At 39.0% G+C, this 18,637-nt stretch overlaps 1 protein-coding gene across 1 annotated transcript; it reads right to left on the bottom strand.

Moving 5' to 3' along the window:
- Positions 1 to 16,446: 16,446 nt before the first annotated feature.
- On the bottom strand, positions 16,447 to 17,169 carry FTMT (ferritin mitochondrial; the record flags this gene model as incomplete). Its single annotated transcript, XM_084880473.1, has 1 exon — positions 16,447 to 17,169. The coding sequence occupies one exon, from the start codon at positions 17,167 to 17,169 to the stop codon at positions 16,447 to 16,449; it is 723 nt and encodes a 240-aa protein (XP_084736599.1).
- Positions 17,170 to 18,637: the final 1,468 nt, after the last annotated feature.

Genomic DNA, 18,637 nt, shown 5'->3' with positions numbered 1-18,637 from the left:
AACTATTCCAAAAGAACAAGGAAAGATATTGAATTGATTTGGGTTAAAGGACAGTGCACATATTGGGAGGTGGGAAGTGAGAGAGGCCCCTGATGTTAAATATTAAATGTTTTATGACTGGAGTTCTTAGAAACCAACGAAGCATTCTCAATCCAGCTAAGCTCCATTGCTTTCAATGAAGAATTCTTAATATAAACACACTGGATCAATCTGGATTCAATTGAAAGCAGTACTGTAATATGCAGAATATTTCTCTCATATCTTTGCTGCCAATGAATCATTTTATTATAGAATGCACAATTGATTTCAATAAAAAGAAGAGCATAGTGTGAGTGTATTAAAGCAATTTTTAAAATATTAGCATAATCAAGGAGCAAAAAATACTAATATTTGAAATTATATATATGTATTAGTGTGAAATGTTATACAGATATAAAAGTCAGAAAAATAAGTTACACAATTTTTGGGGGGGAAAATTGGACCATGTCCCTGAATGCTACCTTCAACTTTTTTTTTGAGTGTGAATAATTGATGAGAAAAATATGAAATTAAGACAGTCCAAATGAGTTAAAATATTAGTCATGCAATAAATCTTCCAGTCTGAATATAAAAAAAAGGTTTTTATACCTCTTCTGAGAATAAAAACAAACACAAGCAAACAGGTTTTCTCCCTCTGAGATAAATACTGAATTCATATCAAAATTTTAGATCTAACATAATCTAGGCTTCTAGCTTCCTTGTGTCTCTTGATTTGCCCCTGACTTACAGACCAGGGATAAAAAGGACAGCCATTTGTAATTGTGATAGGTAAGGAAGAATCCAGAGAAATGTTGAGGACTGAGCTGGACCTTACCAGGAGTTTAGGATTTGAATTAGAAAAAAAAGGGTGATGGGGAAGGGGCAGGTTGACATTTTCTGGTAGTATTTTTTTGTCCCTTGTGAAATGATTTTGTTTTAGTTAACTAAATTTTGAGTTCAATGAGTTTTATGTATGGTTGAAAACAGTAAATGATCACATTTCCAAAGTAGTCAATTGGCATTTAGAAAAATTTAAAAAATGTTTACTTTTTTTTGTTAATCTTCACACAGGAAATTTTTCCATTGCTTTTTTAGGGAGCGTGGAAGAAAGAGGGAAAGACAGAAAGAAACATTGATGTGAGAGAAACACATCAATTGGTTGCCTTCTGCACAAGCCCTAACAAGGGCCAAGGCCAGGGAAGAGCCTGCAACCAAGGTACATGACCTTGACTGGAATCAAACCCAGGACCCTTTGGTCCACAGGCTGATCCTCTATCCATTGAGCCAACCAGCTAGGGCTCTTTTTAAAGGATTATGTAGTATAAGAGAAAAACTAAGAGCTATCTTTTATATTTCCCTAGGTCCTTCACTGAGACACCTGTGACTAAACTATTTAAGCAGTCTGCTGAACCTTGACTTATCACATTTGCCGCAGCAGCCTCAAATCCATTATGGGGAAGTAAGTCACCTTTGTAAGTCAAAGATTCTCATAAATTATCTTCATCATTGACTAATGGTCTGTGAAGATTTAAATCTTTTGGCGAGTTGAATGTATTGTTTCCTGTGTACTATGGTGCAGTTGGGAAATTACAATTTGTTTTAAAGCTTCCGTCGTTTAGAGGACATCCATTCAAAGTTCATAAAGATACCATTTAAGTCTTCTTCTGATGGGATATTTTGTGGGCATCGATGCAGAACAGCACTATTTCTTTTACAAATATTATGAATGATGAATATTTCACATTCTGGTCTATTTTCAAGTTTGGGAGGAGGACAAATTAAATTGCATCCATTTATAATAATTATGATAAACTACCATTTTTTGCCATACTCCATTTGACATAGCCCAGTCACTGTGATAAATGCTTCACACACACTAATTTAGCACTCTTCAGAACTCAGAGGAAAATGAGAAAGCAAAGGTAGAGAAAGCTCAATAACTGACCCCCAAATAACACAATTGGTAAGGAAGATGTCAGAATTCAAGCCTAGACCAGTTTGATCAAAACTTGTATTTTTAATTCCTCCTCCATTAAGTTGGTATAATAACTTTCCCGAAGTTTTATGGCTAGTATGTTAGCTATGATGCTTTGTTGCAAGCAATAGAAGTCAGTTTAAAATAGCTTACTAAAAGAAAAACATGTTGAAAGAATATAAGGATGAGCCTTGGAATAAAAAAAAAAAAATCACTGTTGTTTCAGGGGTCAGGGATTCAGGCATTAGTACCAGGATCTGGAATAAAATCAAATCTGTTTCTCTTTTCATTTCCTACATCATGGTAGGAGCAGAAATTTTACCCATACTACTTTATATCTTTGCAAAAATTCTCCAGATAACCTGCTATTATTTCTTTTAATAGCTGTGATGACTGAGGTATAAAAAGTGAATTGAATTGCCCAAGATGGGTTGCTGATTGGTCCCAGAAATTAGGGGGAAGCATTATATGTAGAGCCCAGCCCTCTAAACACTTGTGCAATGCTCTGATAATCTACATGTTTTTGATAAAGCCCAATTGTATAATAATCTCACAAGTATTAAAGCCACTTTGTAAAATTTCAGATATGGTAGGCTAATGGTGATAATAATACTTTTTGAAGAGGAAACCTATATGATATTTGAATTATAATATACCTCAAGCATTCTTATGAATATTGATTATATGAAACCCAGAACAAGCCCAGCCAGTGTGTCTCAGTGGTTGAGCATTGACCTATGAACCAAGAGGTCACTGATTCGATTCCCCCTCAGGGCACATACCTGGGTTTATGGGTTCAATCCCCAGTAGGGGGTGTGCAGGAAGCAGCTGATCAATGATGTTTCTCTCTCATTGATCCCTCTCCCTTCTCTCTCTAAAAACAAATAAAAACTTACTTTAAAAAGTGTAAGAAAAAAAAGGAAACCCAAAACAATATATGGGTAATGAACCCACATCTAAAAAATATTTAGCACTGCATTATAGTGGTAAATGACAGGTTACCTTTACTAATATGGATTTCATGAATTCTTTGTAAAAAAATTATTAAAAAGCTTTTCTAGTAGATACCCATTTCAGAATATAACATTTGGTTTATAGCTGATACACAATGAGAAAAAGGCTCTTTTGATGAAAATTAACCAGTACTTTCTTTAACCTTACTTACCCTTAAGCATATCTATTTAAATAAAGATGAAGATATTGATTAATTTCTATTATACTTAAATCATTTTTGCCTTTTGCTATGTGATTTCAAAAAGCTTTTCAAAAAGATGTCTTATCCACAAGATGGTGTCCTAACATTAGCAACAAATAGGTTGAGCTTACAAAAACATTGAATTTACTTAGCAAAATGTTTTTAAGTTGATAACGCCAAGTGCCCATGCATAAAAACAATTACTCCTCGGCCTGTGATTTTGTGCAAAATGTACTTGGGAAAGTGTATTGTTCAACTCAATTTGATTAACTCTCTTTGTCATAGATTTCTATTTATTTATGTTAATGTTACACTGGAACACTCAGTTCATTAACTTCTAATTTAGCTAAAACAGAGAGGAAAAATGTTTTCCTTGCAAATCACAACAAATTTTCAAATGACTGTGTGATGCACATTTTATTGTATGTCTTCTGAGGTACACTTAAGAACTTAAGATTTATTATGTTTTTTAAATTATCATCATTGTTTGCTTATAAAATCAGGGTTGGTAATATCTATTTAATCTTGTATTTGACTGCATTTAAAATTTGAAAATGGTAAGTTTTATGTTGTTTTCTGAATTGAATACCACTGTTTTCTGCTTTTAAAAATGAACACTGATTTCCAGGATCCTGAATGATCTCTCCCTTTCTTCCCATATCAATTTCTGACTTCTGGACAAATATTGAGACTTTCTTACACCAAATCTTGGGGGGGTGGGGAAAGCTGGATGTGTCTATTACTTTTAAGAGAGTCTAAATAAAAAATATTCTTTTAGAAGAGATCAAGTAGACTCATAACTTCTAACTCCATTTTACCACTAACTTAAAAGAAAGCTAAACTTGTTCTACAATTGAAAGTACACTTTTGCTTTTAAAAATATTTTTAATTTTTATGTTATCTCTGCTACTGTTGCAGAGTTCCCGAACAATCAAACAATGCAGAAGGAGAGTTTGGAGAGACTTAGTTTATTCATCGCGTGATGGGCTCAGAGAAAATGATTTCAAATTCTAAGCAAAGGTACAAGCAGAGCTTCCCTTTTTATACAGGAGCCAGCTCTCTGTGCAATTAGTGGTTATCTTGCTGCTGTCCTTGAAAACAAACACAGCTAAATTTATGGGCATACCTAGTCTTGACCTTCAAGGTCAGACAGCTAATTTTATCATCATTCTTCAAACAGGCTAATGCAGACTAGAAAGCAACATTTTATCTAAGAATAACAGCAGAAAATTCCAAACAGCAGTTTGTTACAAATAGGGGTTTCCTTCTCACTACTAGTCCAGAATTGTTAAAACTTTTTTTTGAGAACATTTTTATATTTTCATCATGAAAAGTTTATAAAAAATATCAAGGGACAAGAAAGAAATGTATCAAATATATATATATATATATAATCACTTCATTCATAAGTTATTCTCTGTATTAATGGTCTAAATGTTAAGTTTGTAGGAATTTGGCAATAAACAAATATGAACTTACTAGTCCCACCTCTTGGAACCAATTATATAAAAATAGAAGTACCAGGCCTTAGGGCACAAATACAATGATGTTTATTTCAGCATTGTTCAAGGGAGCCAAAATAAAATCAAAGCAATACTGTGAACAAGATGAATGACCTTTGAAAGATGAATGATTAAACACATTATGATGTGTCTACATTGCAAAATATTACTCAGCTACTAAAAGAATGAACTGAAACTATGAAATTATACAAATTGCATAGAGAAATGTATACTCTGTGCTGTAAAATGAAAAAATTAAGGAATTTATAATAAGAAACCATTTTAAAAACAGAAAAGTCATATATATTTACAATACATATGCACAAGTATATACCTTTATGTTTGCCTATGATTGGAAAAATTCCTATTAGTCATGGAAAAATTCATATTAGTTTATCCACATGGGATCCTTCTGGAGGACTTTCATAGTCACATTCCCTGGAAAACAGATTCAGAGATAATGATCAGCATGTAGGATGTTTATGGGGAATGTTCCTAAAATCAATCCTTAAATGGAAACAAAGGAGCCGAAACCGGTTTGGCTCAATGGATAGAGCGTCGGCTTGGGGACTGAAAGGTCCCGGGTTCGATTCTGGTCAAGGGCATGTACCTTGGTTGCGGGCATATCCCCAGTAGGGGATGTGCAAGAGGCAGCTGATCGATGACTCTCTCTCATCGATGTTTCTAACTCTCTTATCTCTCTCCCTTCCTCTCTGTATAAAATCAATAAAATATATATTTTTTTAAAAAATGGAAACAAAGGAAAGTAGATTAAGCTGAGGGAGGGGCTGGTGGCTCAGGTGACTCCTTGGGGGTCCCTGGAGCTGGAATGTTCCTGCATAGTCACTTCAAACTGGAGCAAGAGGGCCCTTTTGCCCTCCCCTCTCTGATTTGCATCCCCTCCACCCAGCCCTCTACATTGACTAGTCATTGGATGTGCACTGCTTCCTGGAGGGGGTCTGATGTAGCTGCAGCTCTTTAGCTGAGGGCAGTCCTTAGAAAGAAGGATTCAGCTGTGAGCCATCAACTGTCAACATTCCCAGTACCTGAAGGGATAAGCTCTTTAGTCCAGAAAGGGGTAAGAAAATGTAGCTGGCAAGCCATAATATCCTTTAAGAAACTGGGTGAAGAATAATGTGGTTGAAATGGGGGAGGAGAGAAAAAAAGGTAGCCACACAGGAAAAATTAGACATAACTTTTATAAAAGCCTTTAAACAAGTGGTTAATATGCATGAATACAACAAGTGCTATGGGAGTAGCAATACTATTAAACATTAATAATGCTTTATGTGGAAAAACCCTTCAAAACCTTTGACCCAATTGTCTGGGTCATCCTTACTTTTCAAAGTAGTACTTGATCTTCTTTGACCACATGAGGTAAATTTCTCAGTAAAGGAGGACTGAGAAATAAGCTTAAAGATTTTATCTTAAGGAGGATTAAGTGGCTGATGAAGGAGGTTACATCACTTTGTATACTTATTGCAGTATTATGGCCATCACTACAATGTTGTGTTTGGAGAAAAAATTGTTTTGGGTAAATGGATAAGCATGTTGGTAATATACTGTGCCTTAGTGTATTACAGTAAGGCTCTGAACTACTTTAGCTAGACTATACACACAGCTTTGTAGTTTGATTCATTTATTGAATAGCTATCATATGTCATGCAGTTTATTATGTCCTTGGGGACTAGAAAATAAACACACAGTGATTCAGAGCCTTGTAGAGACTTAATGAATAAATACAGAGTCAACCACAGAGTGGTAAAGGCTATTATACAGATAGAGTGCTATGAAAGCTCAAATGACTACCCAAACACAAACCCAAAGGTTTTAGGTTGCAGATATCAAAGGTTCATGGTAGAGGAAACTTCTGAATTTGGGGGTGGGTGAATATTAAGGTAGAAGTACTGAATGCAATAAAGGCACACACAGAAAGATGTAATTAGTCCAGTGTGTTGCAGTTTATACTGTGAACTGTATGTATTGGGATGAGGGCACTAGTATCAGAAGATCACCTTGAAGAAAAAATAAAGGACAAGATGACAGGGTTCTGAAAGGGAACATAAGGCACAAATAGAATGATCAGCTTTCTTACAAAGATGTGGTAGGAGAGTAGGGTAAGGGTTGGCTATTTCTATCCCAGGCCTAATGGCAGCACAAGTTCAAGGGGTTATTAGAACTTGTAGAAAGAAGGGCTGACTGGAGGGAGCTGCTTTCCTCACAGGAGACAGTGAGTCCATAAAGGATGCTGCTAACTTGCAGTGACATTGAAGGTGGGAAATGGGAGAACAAAAACTACAATAGATGAAACTACACTGCAGGTGAGCCCATTCATGTGTATCTTCATGTTAGCATCTTGAAGAATGGAGAAAGATGAGGTACAGTAGACAGTAGATGTGGAGGGGCAAACAGAAGATTTCTTCCTACTGTGAGTAGTTGTGGCAGAATTAAAGATTAAGTAGGAGGTAAGTGATGAAGAAGGAATAAGCACTTTCCAAGCAAATGGAGCAGAGCAGCAGGAGGGTGCATGGTGACTCAAGAGACTAAAATAATGCCAGTGCAGCCAGTGGAGAGGTGAGACATGATATTACAGTGGTAGCAGAGCAGACCATTCAGGACCTGTTATGCCAAATCAAATAATTTTGTGTTTATTCCCATTGGAATGTAACCACGTAGAAGAGTCTGATCATGGGTAACATAACATGCTCAGATGTCTGTTTTTTAAAAATCCCTGTCCTGTCGGAGAGCAGACTGGGGCAGAGTGGATGTGGAAGACAACTCAGAAGACAATGACAGAGTCTGGGAGAGAGGTCATGGTGGCTTGTATTAGGTTAGAGCTGCAGAGAATGGACACAACCAAGAAATATTGCCCTAACCAGTTTGGCTCAGTGAATAGAGCGTCGGCCTGTGGACTCAAGGATCTCAGGTTCCATTAAGGTCAAGGGCATGTATCTTGGTTGCGGGCACATCCTCAGTAGGGGGTGTTCAGGAGGCAGCTGATTGATGTTTTTCTCTCATCAATGTTTCTAACTCTCTCTCCCTCTCCCTTCTTCTCTGTAAAAAATCAATAAAATACATTTTTTTTAAAAGAAATATTTAGGAGGTAAAATCATCAAACCTTGTTGATAGTTTGGACGTGGAGATTGAGGGAAATGGAAATGCTAGCATAATTATTGGGTTTCTGACTACATCCTTCTTTCTTTCCCAACCATCCTAATTCTTCTTTGCATTTCCAGGAATTCTTTTATCAAGTTCTCATTTATTTTAATCATAATTTCTGCTTATGCTTGCCCACTTCCCTAGTTACACAATGACTTCATCTCCTTTTCTTCCTTTCTAACTCATTATATTTCACCAATTTCAATTCAAGAGTTTCTTTCTCACATAGCACCTTTGCCACTCCTTTGAATGCAGTCTGTGTGAGGTGAGTTATATATAGAAGTAAAATGCTACCAACCAAAAGTTTGGTGTCATTAATATTTCTTGAATTTACCTAGTTACGATAGTTCCCATTTATTTCTATCTTGCTCTTGTTACTTTTAAAATGCCAGAAATAATATAGTCCATCCTACAACTGTTGTTATCTCTCAAATATATTTTGTATTTATGCATAAAGAAAATATTGAAACAAGTCTATCAAACATTTTACTGATTCATTGATGGGTAGGCTCTCCTGAACTCATTTTTCTGAGTGAATCCTTCTCAATTAGTAGTAGATCATTTTTTCATATCACCATATGAATCCAGTAGTGTACATATAACTCACAAATAACAATGGAATATTAACAATCAAGAAATTGAACACAGGGGGTAGATAGGGGCTGTGTGAAGGCAGGTAAAGGGGGGTGGTAGAAATGGGAGGTACCTCTACTGTCAACAATTTAAAAAAATTGAACTTAGGTATTACTGACATTTGTGGCAGTTTTAGTGTAAATTAATGTGACTGACAAAACATCTAATAATTAACAGTGTGATGTCATTACATTACATTAATTACTTTAATTGAATTAATAAATCATTTATTCTTTAAAGTTACGCATGACGTGTACATTCACTAGTGAAAAAGAAATACATTGTAGATAATTCCTCAGATGAGAACTCTGTATGAATTTGGTCTTGAAGCCTTCCCTAGGAAGGCAAAATGACACAGTGAAAACCCCAGAACCTGACATTGGAATCTCAGAGTACAAGTCTGGCTTAACCACTGGCTCCTAGTGTCACAAATGAGTCTCTGTTTCTTAATCAGGGAGATGAAAATAACACCTGCATTATAGGATTGTTGTGAGAAATGTTACTCTATAAAGATGTTTTATGAATTGTTCAGTATAATGCTAATATTACTTATTAGACCCTAAACAGAAACACTGTCCCTAATTCTAGTTCTCTTGCATTCGCAATAAATTGTTTCCTGTGTAAATTACCTATCATAATTCAAAGATGCTTATTTAAATGGAGGAAATGCCTGACAAAGATCAGAAAAAAATCTTTAGGGTGATATTCTTACCAGACAAATCAATTTTCTACTTTAGTGAAAATACAGATACTTCCTGTTTTGCATGGCAGTGTGGGGCTGTAAAAATGACCTAGAAAGCTGAAACATGCACAGTAATCATAATAATCATTAGGAAAAATTATGATTCTGTGTAGCCTTTAAGTTTTATTTTGTGAAAATATTGAACACTCTCTTACTGTTTGCTATAAATGTAAAGTAAAATGAAAAAATAGTACAACATTTACTTAGTATGCTAATTTAAAATGCTTAAAAATTAAAGTATTTTTATTTATTTGAAAAAAAATTCAAGCATTGTTGGATCAGTGCTTGCTTTTTTCTTCTTATACTATAACTTAGTATGGAGTCAGCCTCTTTTTTTAATTTATTTTTTTGTCCTTGGTGAATTGTCTTCCTCATTTGGATTCATTTCCAAATGTAATCTTTTGCACTTTCAATACTGTGAAGTACCTCTAAGAGTTCTATTACTGTGAAGTTTTTTGCGGCTGTCACTTCTTTGGGATATCTTTATCCTTTTCATCAAGAAGTTCTAATACTGTCCAACTTCACTTCCGGCAGCATTGCTTGTCACTTCTTGGATACACTTTCACCTTTTGACCAATTCTCTCTTTGCATTATTCAATATTATAAAGTGTTTCCTGCATTTGTCACTAAGAGACTGAGGCAATACACCTATAGGCTTTACTCTCTGAAGGAAAACCGAATAACACAGGTGCACCGTGACCAATCACCGACAGACTGAAAGAAATGACATGATTGGTAGCTGGCCATGTTCTGCATCTGTTACTTACATAGTGTTTTGTGGACTAAAGAGCTAGTGGCAAAGTTACTTCTTTATGTAATTTACTCACAATAATTACACCATAGTAACTGAGATGCGAACCCAAACCCGTTGTTGAGGGACTGTTGTTATTTAACTCAACTGGCAACAAATTCATGCAGATGGAAACAATGTGAAGTGAGGACTGTCTATATTCAATCAATGCCAAAAAAGAGAGCAAAACAAACAATTATGGGAAATACCTTAGGCTGAAAAAAAGTGGAGAAATATGAGTCCTCCTCCAACTTTGTAGTACTAACACATTCTAGAAAATGCAGCATATGTGCCCTGCTTAGAAGTGAGTAAAAATTATAGCTGCTCCTATTTATTTGCTATATTCAAATTTTATGAATTTTCAAAAGGTAATGATTTCAAGTAGTTAACGTTTTCACAAAGAGGAAATGCTATGTAATGAGAAGAAGTCTTACTAGTGCCCCTTTCCCAGGTTGTGGGTTCTTGTCATTGAGGGCAACTGAGAGATAGTCTTTGCATATACACGTTAACAAACAGACGTAATTTTCTCTCCCTTTAAAATACAAGTTTAAGCAGCTAATATTAAGCATTTGCTATATATTAGACAATGTACTGAATTTTATGTGCTTTATCTCATGGAATCCCCCAATAAACTTTCAGGAAGGCTATTATTACAGCAAAGGAAAGTCAGTCTCTAAGAGTTTAAATTTCTCCCAAATCACGCAGCTAGTACACAGTGGAATAGCTATTCTCATCTAGATATTCTGAATTCTCAATTGCAGGCTCTTAATGACCAACTACGCTGTCTAGGATCTGTGTATAGGTCACGGAGTAACATTTTATTAGCCTAACAGCCATTTATGGTACTGGAAATTCTTTTTGATAATTCAGCCTATGAAAATACGGTGCTCAGGGGGTTTGCGAGAGACTAAGGTATGTCCAAAAGCATTAGATATCTCTCTCAGGAGACTGTTTGGCCACCATCTGTACTGGGAAATTGGCCAGCTTGCTTGGACGGAGCCCAACTCTGAGTGCATGTCTGTGGGCTGCTCTCAGGGACCGCCTGGCAGTCCCTCTTCTTGTTGGGCATTAGAATTCCATCTGACAGTGTGTGTATGCATGGGCGTCTGCACATACATATCACATCGTTTCCTCATTCAAAACAAATGTACCTAAGAAGTGTCTTAAACATTCACAATGGAAATATGAAGCTTCAGAAAGTTAACAATGTATACCAAAACCTTTCTGATTTCATCAACTGAGTGCTGCTTGACGTTTTATGTTTAAGTCTGTTGTCAGCATAGACCCCACCCTTCTCAGTTCTGGTTAGCAATCGTGCAAGTTTTCTAATTGTCTGCGCCCTGAATGCCTCTTTTACAGGGAGTGGGTGAGGGCTGTCCCCTGAAGCAGCCTGTGTTGCTCCCTTTTTCTCACACGCATACCCCTTACCTTTCTTTGTCACAGTGCTGTACACAGCGGAAAGCTTCAATTATTTAAAAAGTCAAGTGAAGTTTCTTACCTTCAATACAAAAATATGTCTCTCTCCCTCCCTCCCCCTTTCCTCCTCCTCCTCCTCTCTCTCTCTCTCTCTCTCTCTCTTTCTCTCTCTCTCTCTCTCTCCCCCCCAACCCATCCGTTTCTCTCCCCTTTTAAATGAACTGTTCAAAACCTGATAAACAGCCCTAGCCATTTGGCTCAGTGGATAGAGCACTGGCCTGCGAACTGAAGGGTTCCAAGTTTTTTTTCAGTCTAGGGCATATACTTCATTTGCCGGGGTTGCAGGTTGCAGGCTCCTGGCCCTTATCAGAGGCATGTGAGAGGCAACCAATTGATGTGCCTCTCTCACATGGGTGTTTCTCTCTGCCTCTCCCTCTCCCTTCTACACTCTTTAAAATTCAATGGAAAAAATATCCTGGGTGAGGATTTAAAAAAAACAAAAAACAAAAACAAAAACAAAAAACTAATGAGGAAAGAAATACGCTATATTTTCCTGCAAGTCTGAAGGCCTTGGATCTTGTCATTACTAGTTGTTTGTGTTCAAGAGTCATATAATCTGTATGTATGCATCTAAGCATAACCAATGGACACAGTAGGGGGTGAGGGCCTATGCTGAGGGGAAGGAATGGGCTAGGAGAGGTCAATGGGGGAAACAGGAGACATATGTAATACTTTCAACAGTAAAGAATTATTAAAAAGAGTACTATAATATTTTGTAATATTTAGGGGTTTGGAGTAGTTTCTTTTCAAATATCTTTTTATTTATTTATTTATTTATTTAATAATATATTTTATTGATTTTTATAGAGAGCTAGAAACGTCAATGAGAGAGAAACATCAACCAGCTGCCTCCTGCACACTCCCTACCGGGGATGTGCCCGCAACCAATGTACATGCCCCTGACCGGAATCGAACCCGGGACCTTTCAGTCCGCAGACCGATGCTCTACCACTGAGCCAAACCAGTTTCGGCTCTTTTTATTTATTTAATAGAGAGAGAGGGAGGGAGGGAGGGAGGGAGGAGAGAGAGAGAGAGAGAGAGAGAGAGAGAGAGAGAGAGAGAGAGAGAAAGAGAGAGAGAAAGAGAGAGAGAGAGTGAGAGAGAAAATATTGATGTGAGAGAAATATTTATGGATTGCCTCCTAACTGCCTCCTACACATCTCTCAATGGGTATTGCACCCGTAACCCGGGCTTGTGCCCTGTCTGGGAATCAAACCAATGACCTTTTGTAACATGGGATGATGCTTTACCAACTGAGCCACACCAGCCAGGCAGTCATTTTTTTTTTTTGTATACTGGGTTTCTGTTTATAAATCTAGCCTCCCCTTGGCTCAATTCCAGATGTTTGCTTTTAATTCGTGAAAGCTCCAGTCTTTGTTTTACATATAAGACAGAATAAAGATTATATTCGATCTGTAAAATAACTTATATTTGCTATTTAAAAAATAATAGCTGGTAAATGAAATTAATTCAATATTTCTTCATAGAGGTAGCGATGTCTCAGAAGATGATCTCATTTGGCTACTTATTCCAGAAGTTTGAGCCCAGCCAATGTAGCACTCTCAGTTTGCCCTTTTCTCATCTTAAGTCACTTCTTTCCTCTTTCATACGTGCTGGTTTGGAGGACATTCTTTTGAACCATACCAGTGCTCCTTACCTCATGTTCCATTCTCCCCTGGGATATTTTTCTGTTATTGGTCAGGTGTCTTTTGTGTCCCCACCTCTTATTGGTGGAAGAGGAGCTCTTGGGGTGCCACAGGAATAAGAATTTTCTGAGGCCCCCCCGGGAAGATGAAGTATCATGGAAAGCTTTATTGTTAATGAGACAAAAATAAAGCTTTATTGTTAAGGTAGTTCCCTCCAAGGAGCCATCTCCCTCCATCTCGCCATGGAAGAAGTCCCATCTTGTCTCCAATGGGGCTACAATTAGAGCCACTGCCCCGAGTCTTTGCTCCATGTTAAAGCACAGTCCAGCCCAGCATCTGGCTAGCTTAGCTTGTGTTCCCAGCTGCAGTCCATTGCGTATGGGGTCTTCTTGGCCCTGTGCTATGTGGCTTCTAGGGCCACATGGCAGGATCACAGTCCAAAGCGAGTACAGGAAGCAGGAGTGCAGTAAGAGTAACAAGAGAAAGAAAGTTTAGGAGCTTAACCAATGAATCCTTCAGGATTTCATGCATTTGCAGTGACTCCACCTCTGTAGCCAACCCATGGCTCCCCAGGCTAGAGTGATAGGCATGGCTCCCCAAGCTAGACTGACAAACAAGCACCTTCCCTCTGCCACCCCGACTTCATTGTACATTTCCACATCTTCCCCTTTGTTTGATCCCTTTCCCCAGTGATCTGTAGGGAATGGACAGGTGGCTCCCTGGGAGTGTAAAGTTGTGGCTCCCTGGTGAAGCTGTCCATATGAACATGCTTATAATATACTAGAGGCCCAGTGCACGGCATTCGTGCACTGGAGAAATAAGGGGAGGCAACACATACCTCAGACCAGCCTACGCCCTTTCACCATCTAGGAGCCCTTGGGGGATGTCCGACTGCAGCTTAGGCCTGCTCCCCACCAGGAGCGCACTAACCACCGGGGGTGGGGGGATGGTGGGGGGGAATGGGGATGGGGAGAAGGGAGGGGCAGACAGCTCCTGTGTTGAGTCTCTGCCCCCTGGTGGTCAGTGTGCATCATAGTGTGTGTGTGTTCTTATATTTATATCCTGGATAGTAATAATTCTTATTCTATGTTGCTGTAAAAAAATTCAATAATCATTATCCTGAATAATTATTTTATAAATTTTCATCTCAAATCTCCTAATCTCCTCCCCCTCTTACTGTCAGTTGATAATACTTTTATTTAACTAAGAGTGTGGAAGTAATCACAGAACTTTACACTTTCTTATCACTGAATGGTGAATTTCTGGCCACATCATTATTTGTTTCACAAAGTTATATTTAATGTCTGCAGAGTGTTCCATGCATAATACTTGAATCTAAACCATGTTGTTGAGTTTGTGCAGTCATGTGAATGTTAGATCTGGGACTACAGGGAGCAAATTTGCCAGCTGCTGTGCTCTAAAAGCAATTTGTCTCTCAGTTTGTTGCAAAGTTGCATTTCATATGGATCATTCCCAGTGAATAACTGAGCCCTGGAAATGTGCTTAATCAGGCCTATTTCTTGGAGATTTGTGGTTCCTCTGAGAAGCAACTTTGCCTAGAGGTCTCCCAGACACCCTTGCAGACTTGCAGAACTTTCCTTAGACCAATGCACAACTTTTCCTTTCTTCCTTCTTTCATGATTAGGCTTGCATGGAGTCTTGAAGACTCTCCCTGCTCCTTGCAGTTCTTTTTCCATTTTCTCTCAAGGGCCTTTATGTTTTCACTAATACATTTCTTGAGCCCTTATCCCTTCTTGACATTTGTTTCTTGTAGGACCCAAACTAACAGACTTTTAGGTTGTCCACATATTTTTATTCAGTACAACTAAATTTTTGATTGCTCATCTCTTAGCACAGCTTTCTTCTACTGAAAGCCCTTCAAATCACTGCCATTGCTCATTAAATTAAGCCTAACCCCTCCTTCTCACATCCACACTCCACTCCAGCCCATTTTCCAAACATCATCCAATGCTCTCAGTCTAGTCTCAGGTGTCCTAACTGGATATTCTCATACTCTTTTTATCATACCATCTTGTCCCATTCCCCCAAGAAAACATTTGCCCAGCAGATGCATCCATCATTCTAGATCCCTTCTTGACTTCTATCCTATGATGGTTTTTTCCTTTCCATTTTAAAGACCATAGAAGTGTGTTTTCTGCAGTGTAGTTGCTCTTTTGGGGATGTTAAAAGGAAGGCTATATAGCCCAGTGGTGAAATGCAAGTCTGAAATTAGACAGATCTAGATATCTATGTCTATATCTATATCTATATCTATATCTATATCTATATCTATATCTAAGCAGTAAACCAGTTGCTATGATGCACACTGAACACCAGGGAGCAGATGCTCAATGCAGGAGCTGCCCCCTGGTGATCAGTGCGCTCCCACAACCAACCTCCCATGGTCCCAGGCCAGCCAACTTCCTGCAGTCCCTCCCCCTGGGATCAGCCCCTTTGGGACTGGGGGAGACGGCCCTGATGGCCCTGATCGCCAGCCTGGCTGAGGAACCCCACCCGTGCAGGAATTTGTGCAGTGGGCCTCTAGTACTACCATAAAAAAAGTAAAAACAAAATAAACAAAAAAACCTAGCTGAGATCGGATATCTTTGGGAAACATTAAGCTAAACAAAAATAACCAAAGATTTTTTCTTTTTTGCTTTGTTTTGTTTTTAATTGCAAGACTTCCTAGAGCCCTTAAAATGCTAACATACACTGTGACTTTCTAAGGCCAGCACTGATATCTTATGTAGCTTGTCTTAAATTTATTTGATCACAAAATCTTTTTAAAAAACAGATCATTTCCAGATATCACTGGTTTTTGAGACACACTTTGGAAAGAAGTAAATGTTGTCATATAATTTTGCATGTCTGATTTTGACAGTACTATATGCATTCTTCATTTTGTTATAGCTATTGGTATATTTATCTTACACATTTTCTCACTTTAGCATAAAGTCTTGAAAATAACAGGCGTTTGTTGAGTTGAAAATCACCAACATTTAGTGAAGATCCATGGTCTGGAATATATTTGGTAACTGAAGAAATTTAGTTTTTACATCTACTTTTAGTAACTTTTTTGCAATCTTTTTTATAGCATAGTATCCTGGGCTTTTTTTCCGGCTGGGAAAAGTGCTGGGCATAAAGCCTTGTGCATATGGGCTAACTTCATTTTCTCTGCAAATCACTTTATTAGAAGAACAGTAAAACAGAGGAATATAAAGGTGGAAGTGCCTTTTAAGGGCAAGAAAGCAGGCGACAGTTGATTCTGGGTCCCGGCACACCCTGGGTGGTGGGGAAGGCAGCCTGTGGCTTAGTTGTGGTTGTTTCCATTTCCAAGGGTAAGTTTGTCAAAAAGGTACTCTGCCAGGCCGCAAGCTGGGGCCCCCATCTTAATCAAGTTGTGCACGTGATCACCTAGTTCTTTGATAGACTTCACCTGATCATTTAGATAGTGAGTTTCCAGAAAGTCGCACAAATGGGGGTCGCCTCTCTCTGAGGCCAGAGAGTGCAATTCCAGCAACGACTGGTTCACCTTCTTCTCCAAGAGCAGAGCACACTCCATGGCGTTCAGCCCGCTCTTCCAGTCGTCCGTGTCCGGTTTCTTGATGTCCTGCAGGTTGATCCTGCCTCCCCGCTGGTTCTGCAGCCTCATCAGTATCTCTGCGTGCTGGGTCTCCTCCCGGGACAGGCGAAGGAAATAGCCAGCGAAGTTGTTCAAGGCCACGTCGTCCCTGGAGAAGTAGAAGGCCATGGACAAGTACGCGTAGGACGCATAGAGCTCGAGGTTGATCTGGCGGTTGATGGCGGCCTCAGAGTCCGGGTGTAAGTTCTGGCGTATCCTGGAGGGGACGGAGGCGGACCCGAACATGGAGGAGGCGGCTGCTGCCCGGGGTCGGAGGGGGGCTGCGGGCCGCGGAACCCAGGGGCTCCTGGTGGCCCAGCGCCGCGGGAGGGCGAAGCCAAGGCGCGCGCTGCGCAGGGACACCAGCGACGCGCTGATATGCTTGGAAAGGAACAGGACGCAGGACAGCATGGCCTCTCCTCTTCAGAAGCGGAGAAGCGTGGTCAGGCCCTGGGGCGTCAGGTGTGAGTCAGAACTGGGCCCTAGGCGACTGCGGCTGCGTCACACGCCCCCCTTTCTTCCAGGGGCGCCCAGGAGTTCCACGCGGGCGGCCGAGGTGGCGCGCGCCTGTCTCGGGTGTGGGCACAGGTGGCAGTGACACGATCCCATTGATCTGTTCCCTCTGTCTATCGTAGGCGCAAGATTTCTGCTCTTGAGTGTCTGTAATGTATTATTTAACCCAAGTTAAGAATGCTGTCCAAAAAGTAGCCGCCTGCACTTGGGGAAGAAGGACTGAGCCAAGCCCTGCTTTGCCCTCCCTCCCTGAGCTTTTTCTGTCCCAGGGCCATGGATGGGAGGCAAACCTGAGAAACAGGATAAAACAAAAGTCACTACCAGTTTCTCTCAGAGTAACAGCCCCTTCCCAAAGCGAGTGTTTATAAATTGACTTTGTGATTATTTTTAACAAATTTAAGTGTGGAAATAATTATCGTCCGTGGCCCAGTGACTGTGTTGGAGTGTTGTCCTGTACACCAAAAGGTTGCAGGTTGGATTCTTGGTCAGGACGCATAAGGGAGGCAACCCACAGATATCCTCTCTCTCTCTCTCTCTCTCTCTCTCTCTCTCTCTCTCTCTCTCTCTCTCTAACTCAAGGAAAACATATACTCTAGGGAGGATTAAGAAATAAAAATAAAATGACTTTAAAAAGTATATATATTGTAGTATATTGAGAAACTCACAGAAGAAAATTCAAGATATTCCTAATTCTTTCTTTACTCAGACAACCATTGTTAAAATGTTGGTGGTAATTCTCACAGATTAAAAAAAAAACATTAAAAATATATATCACAGACACACAAAAGTAGAAATATGCTTTTTTATTGGCTTTATAGTGTGATATAATTGACACAGTAAATGAACAACAGATACACCTTGATGGGGTTTGACATATTAAGAATCTGTGACACCATCACCAAAATCAAGATAATGAACGCATCGCCTCCCAAAGTTTCCTCATGACCCTTTGTATTTTGTAATTTCCTTTGTGCAGCTCTCTGCTCCACATCATTCCCGGCACCCACTGATCTGTTTTTCCTCACTAGATAGATTAGTTTGCATTTTCTAGAATTTTATATAAATGGAATCAGTATGGGTTTGTTTGTTTGGCTAGGTTTCTTTCACTCAGCATAATTGTTTTGAGATTCACCTATGTTGTATCAATCCTTTTTATGGCTGGGAAATATTCCATTGTGTGGATATAGCAAATTTGTTTAACCTTTCACCTGCTGATGTTCATTGTGATTGTTTACAGTTTTGCTATTAAAATAAAGCTACTATGAACATTCCTATACAAGTCCTTGTGTATTTTCATGTATAAGTCTTAAGTTTTAGCCACTCTAACTGGTATTTTCTTTTAAATTTGCATTGCCAGAATAATTCA

This window comes from Pipistrellus hanaki (assembly GCF_964339955.1).
Source record: "Pipistrellus hanaki genome assembly, chromosome: 4".
NCBI classification, from domain to species: domain Eukaryota; kingdom Metazoa; phylum Chordata; class Mammalia; order Chiroptera; family Vespertilionidae; genus Pipistrellus; species Pipistrellus hanaki.
Note: the sequence above shows the minus strand (reverse complement) of the source record. Positions and strands in the feature narration are given on the sequence as shown.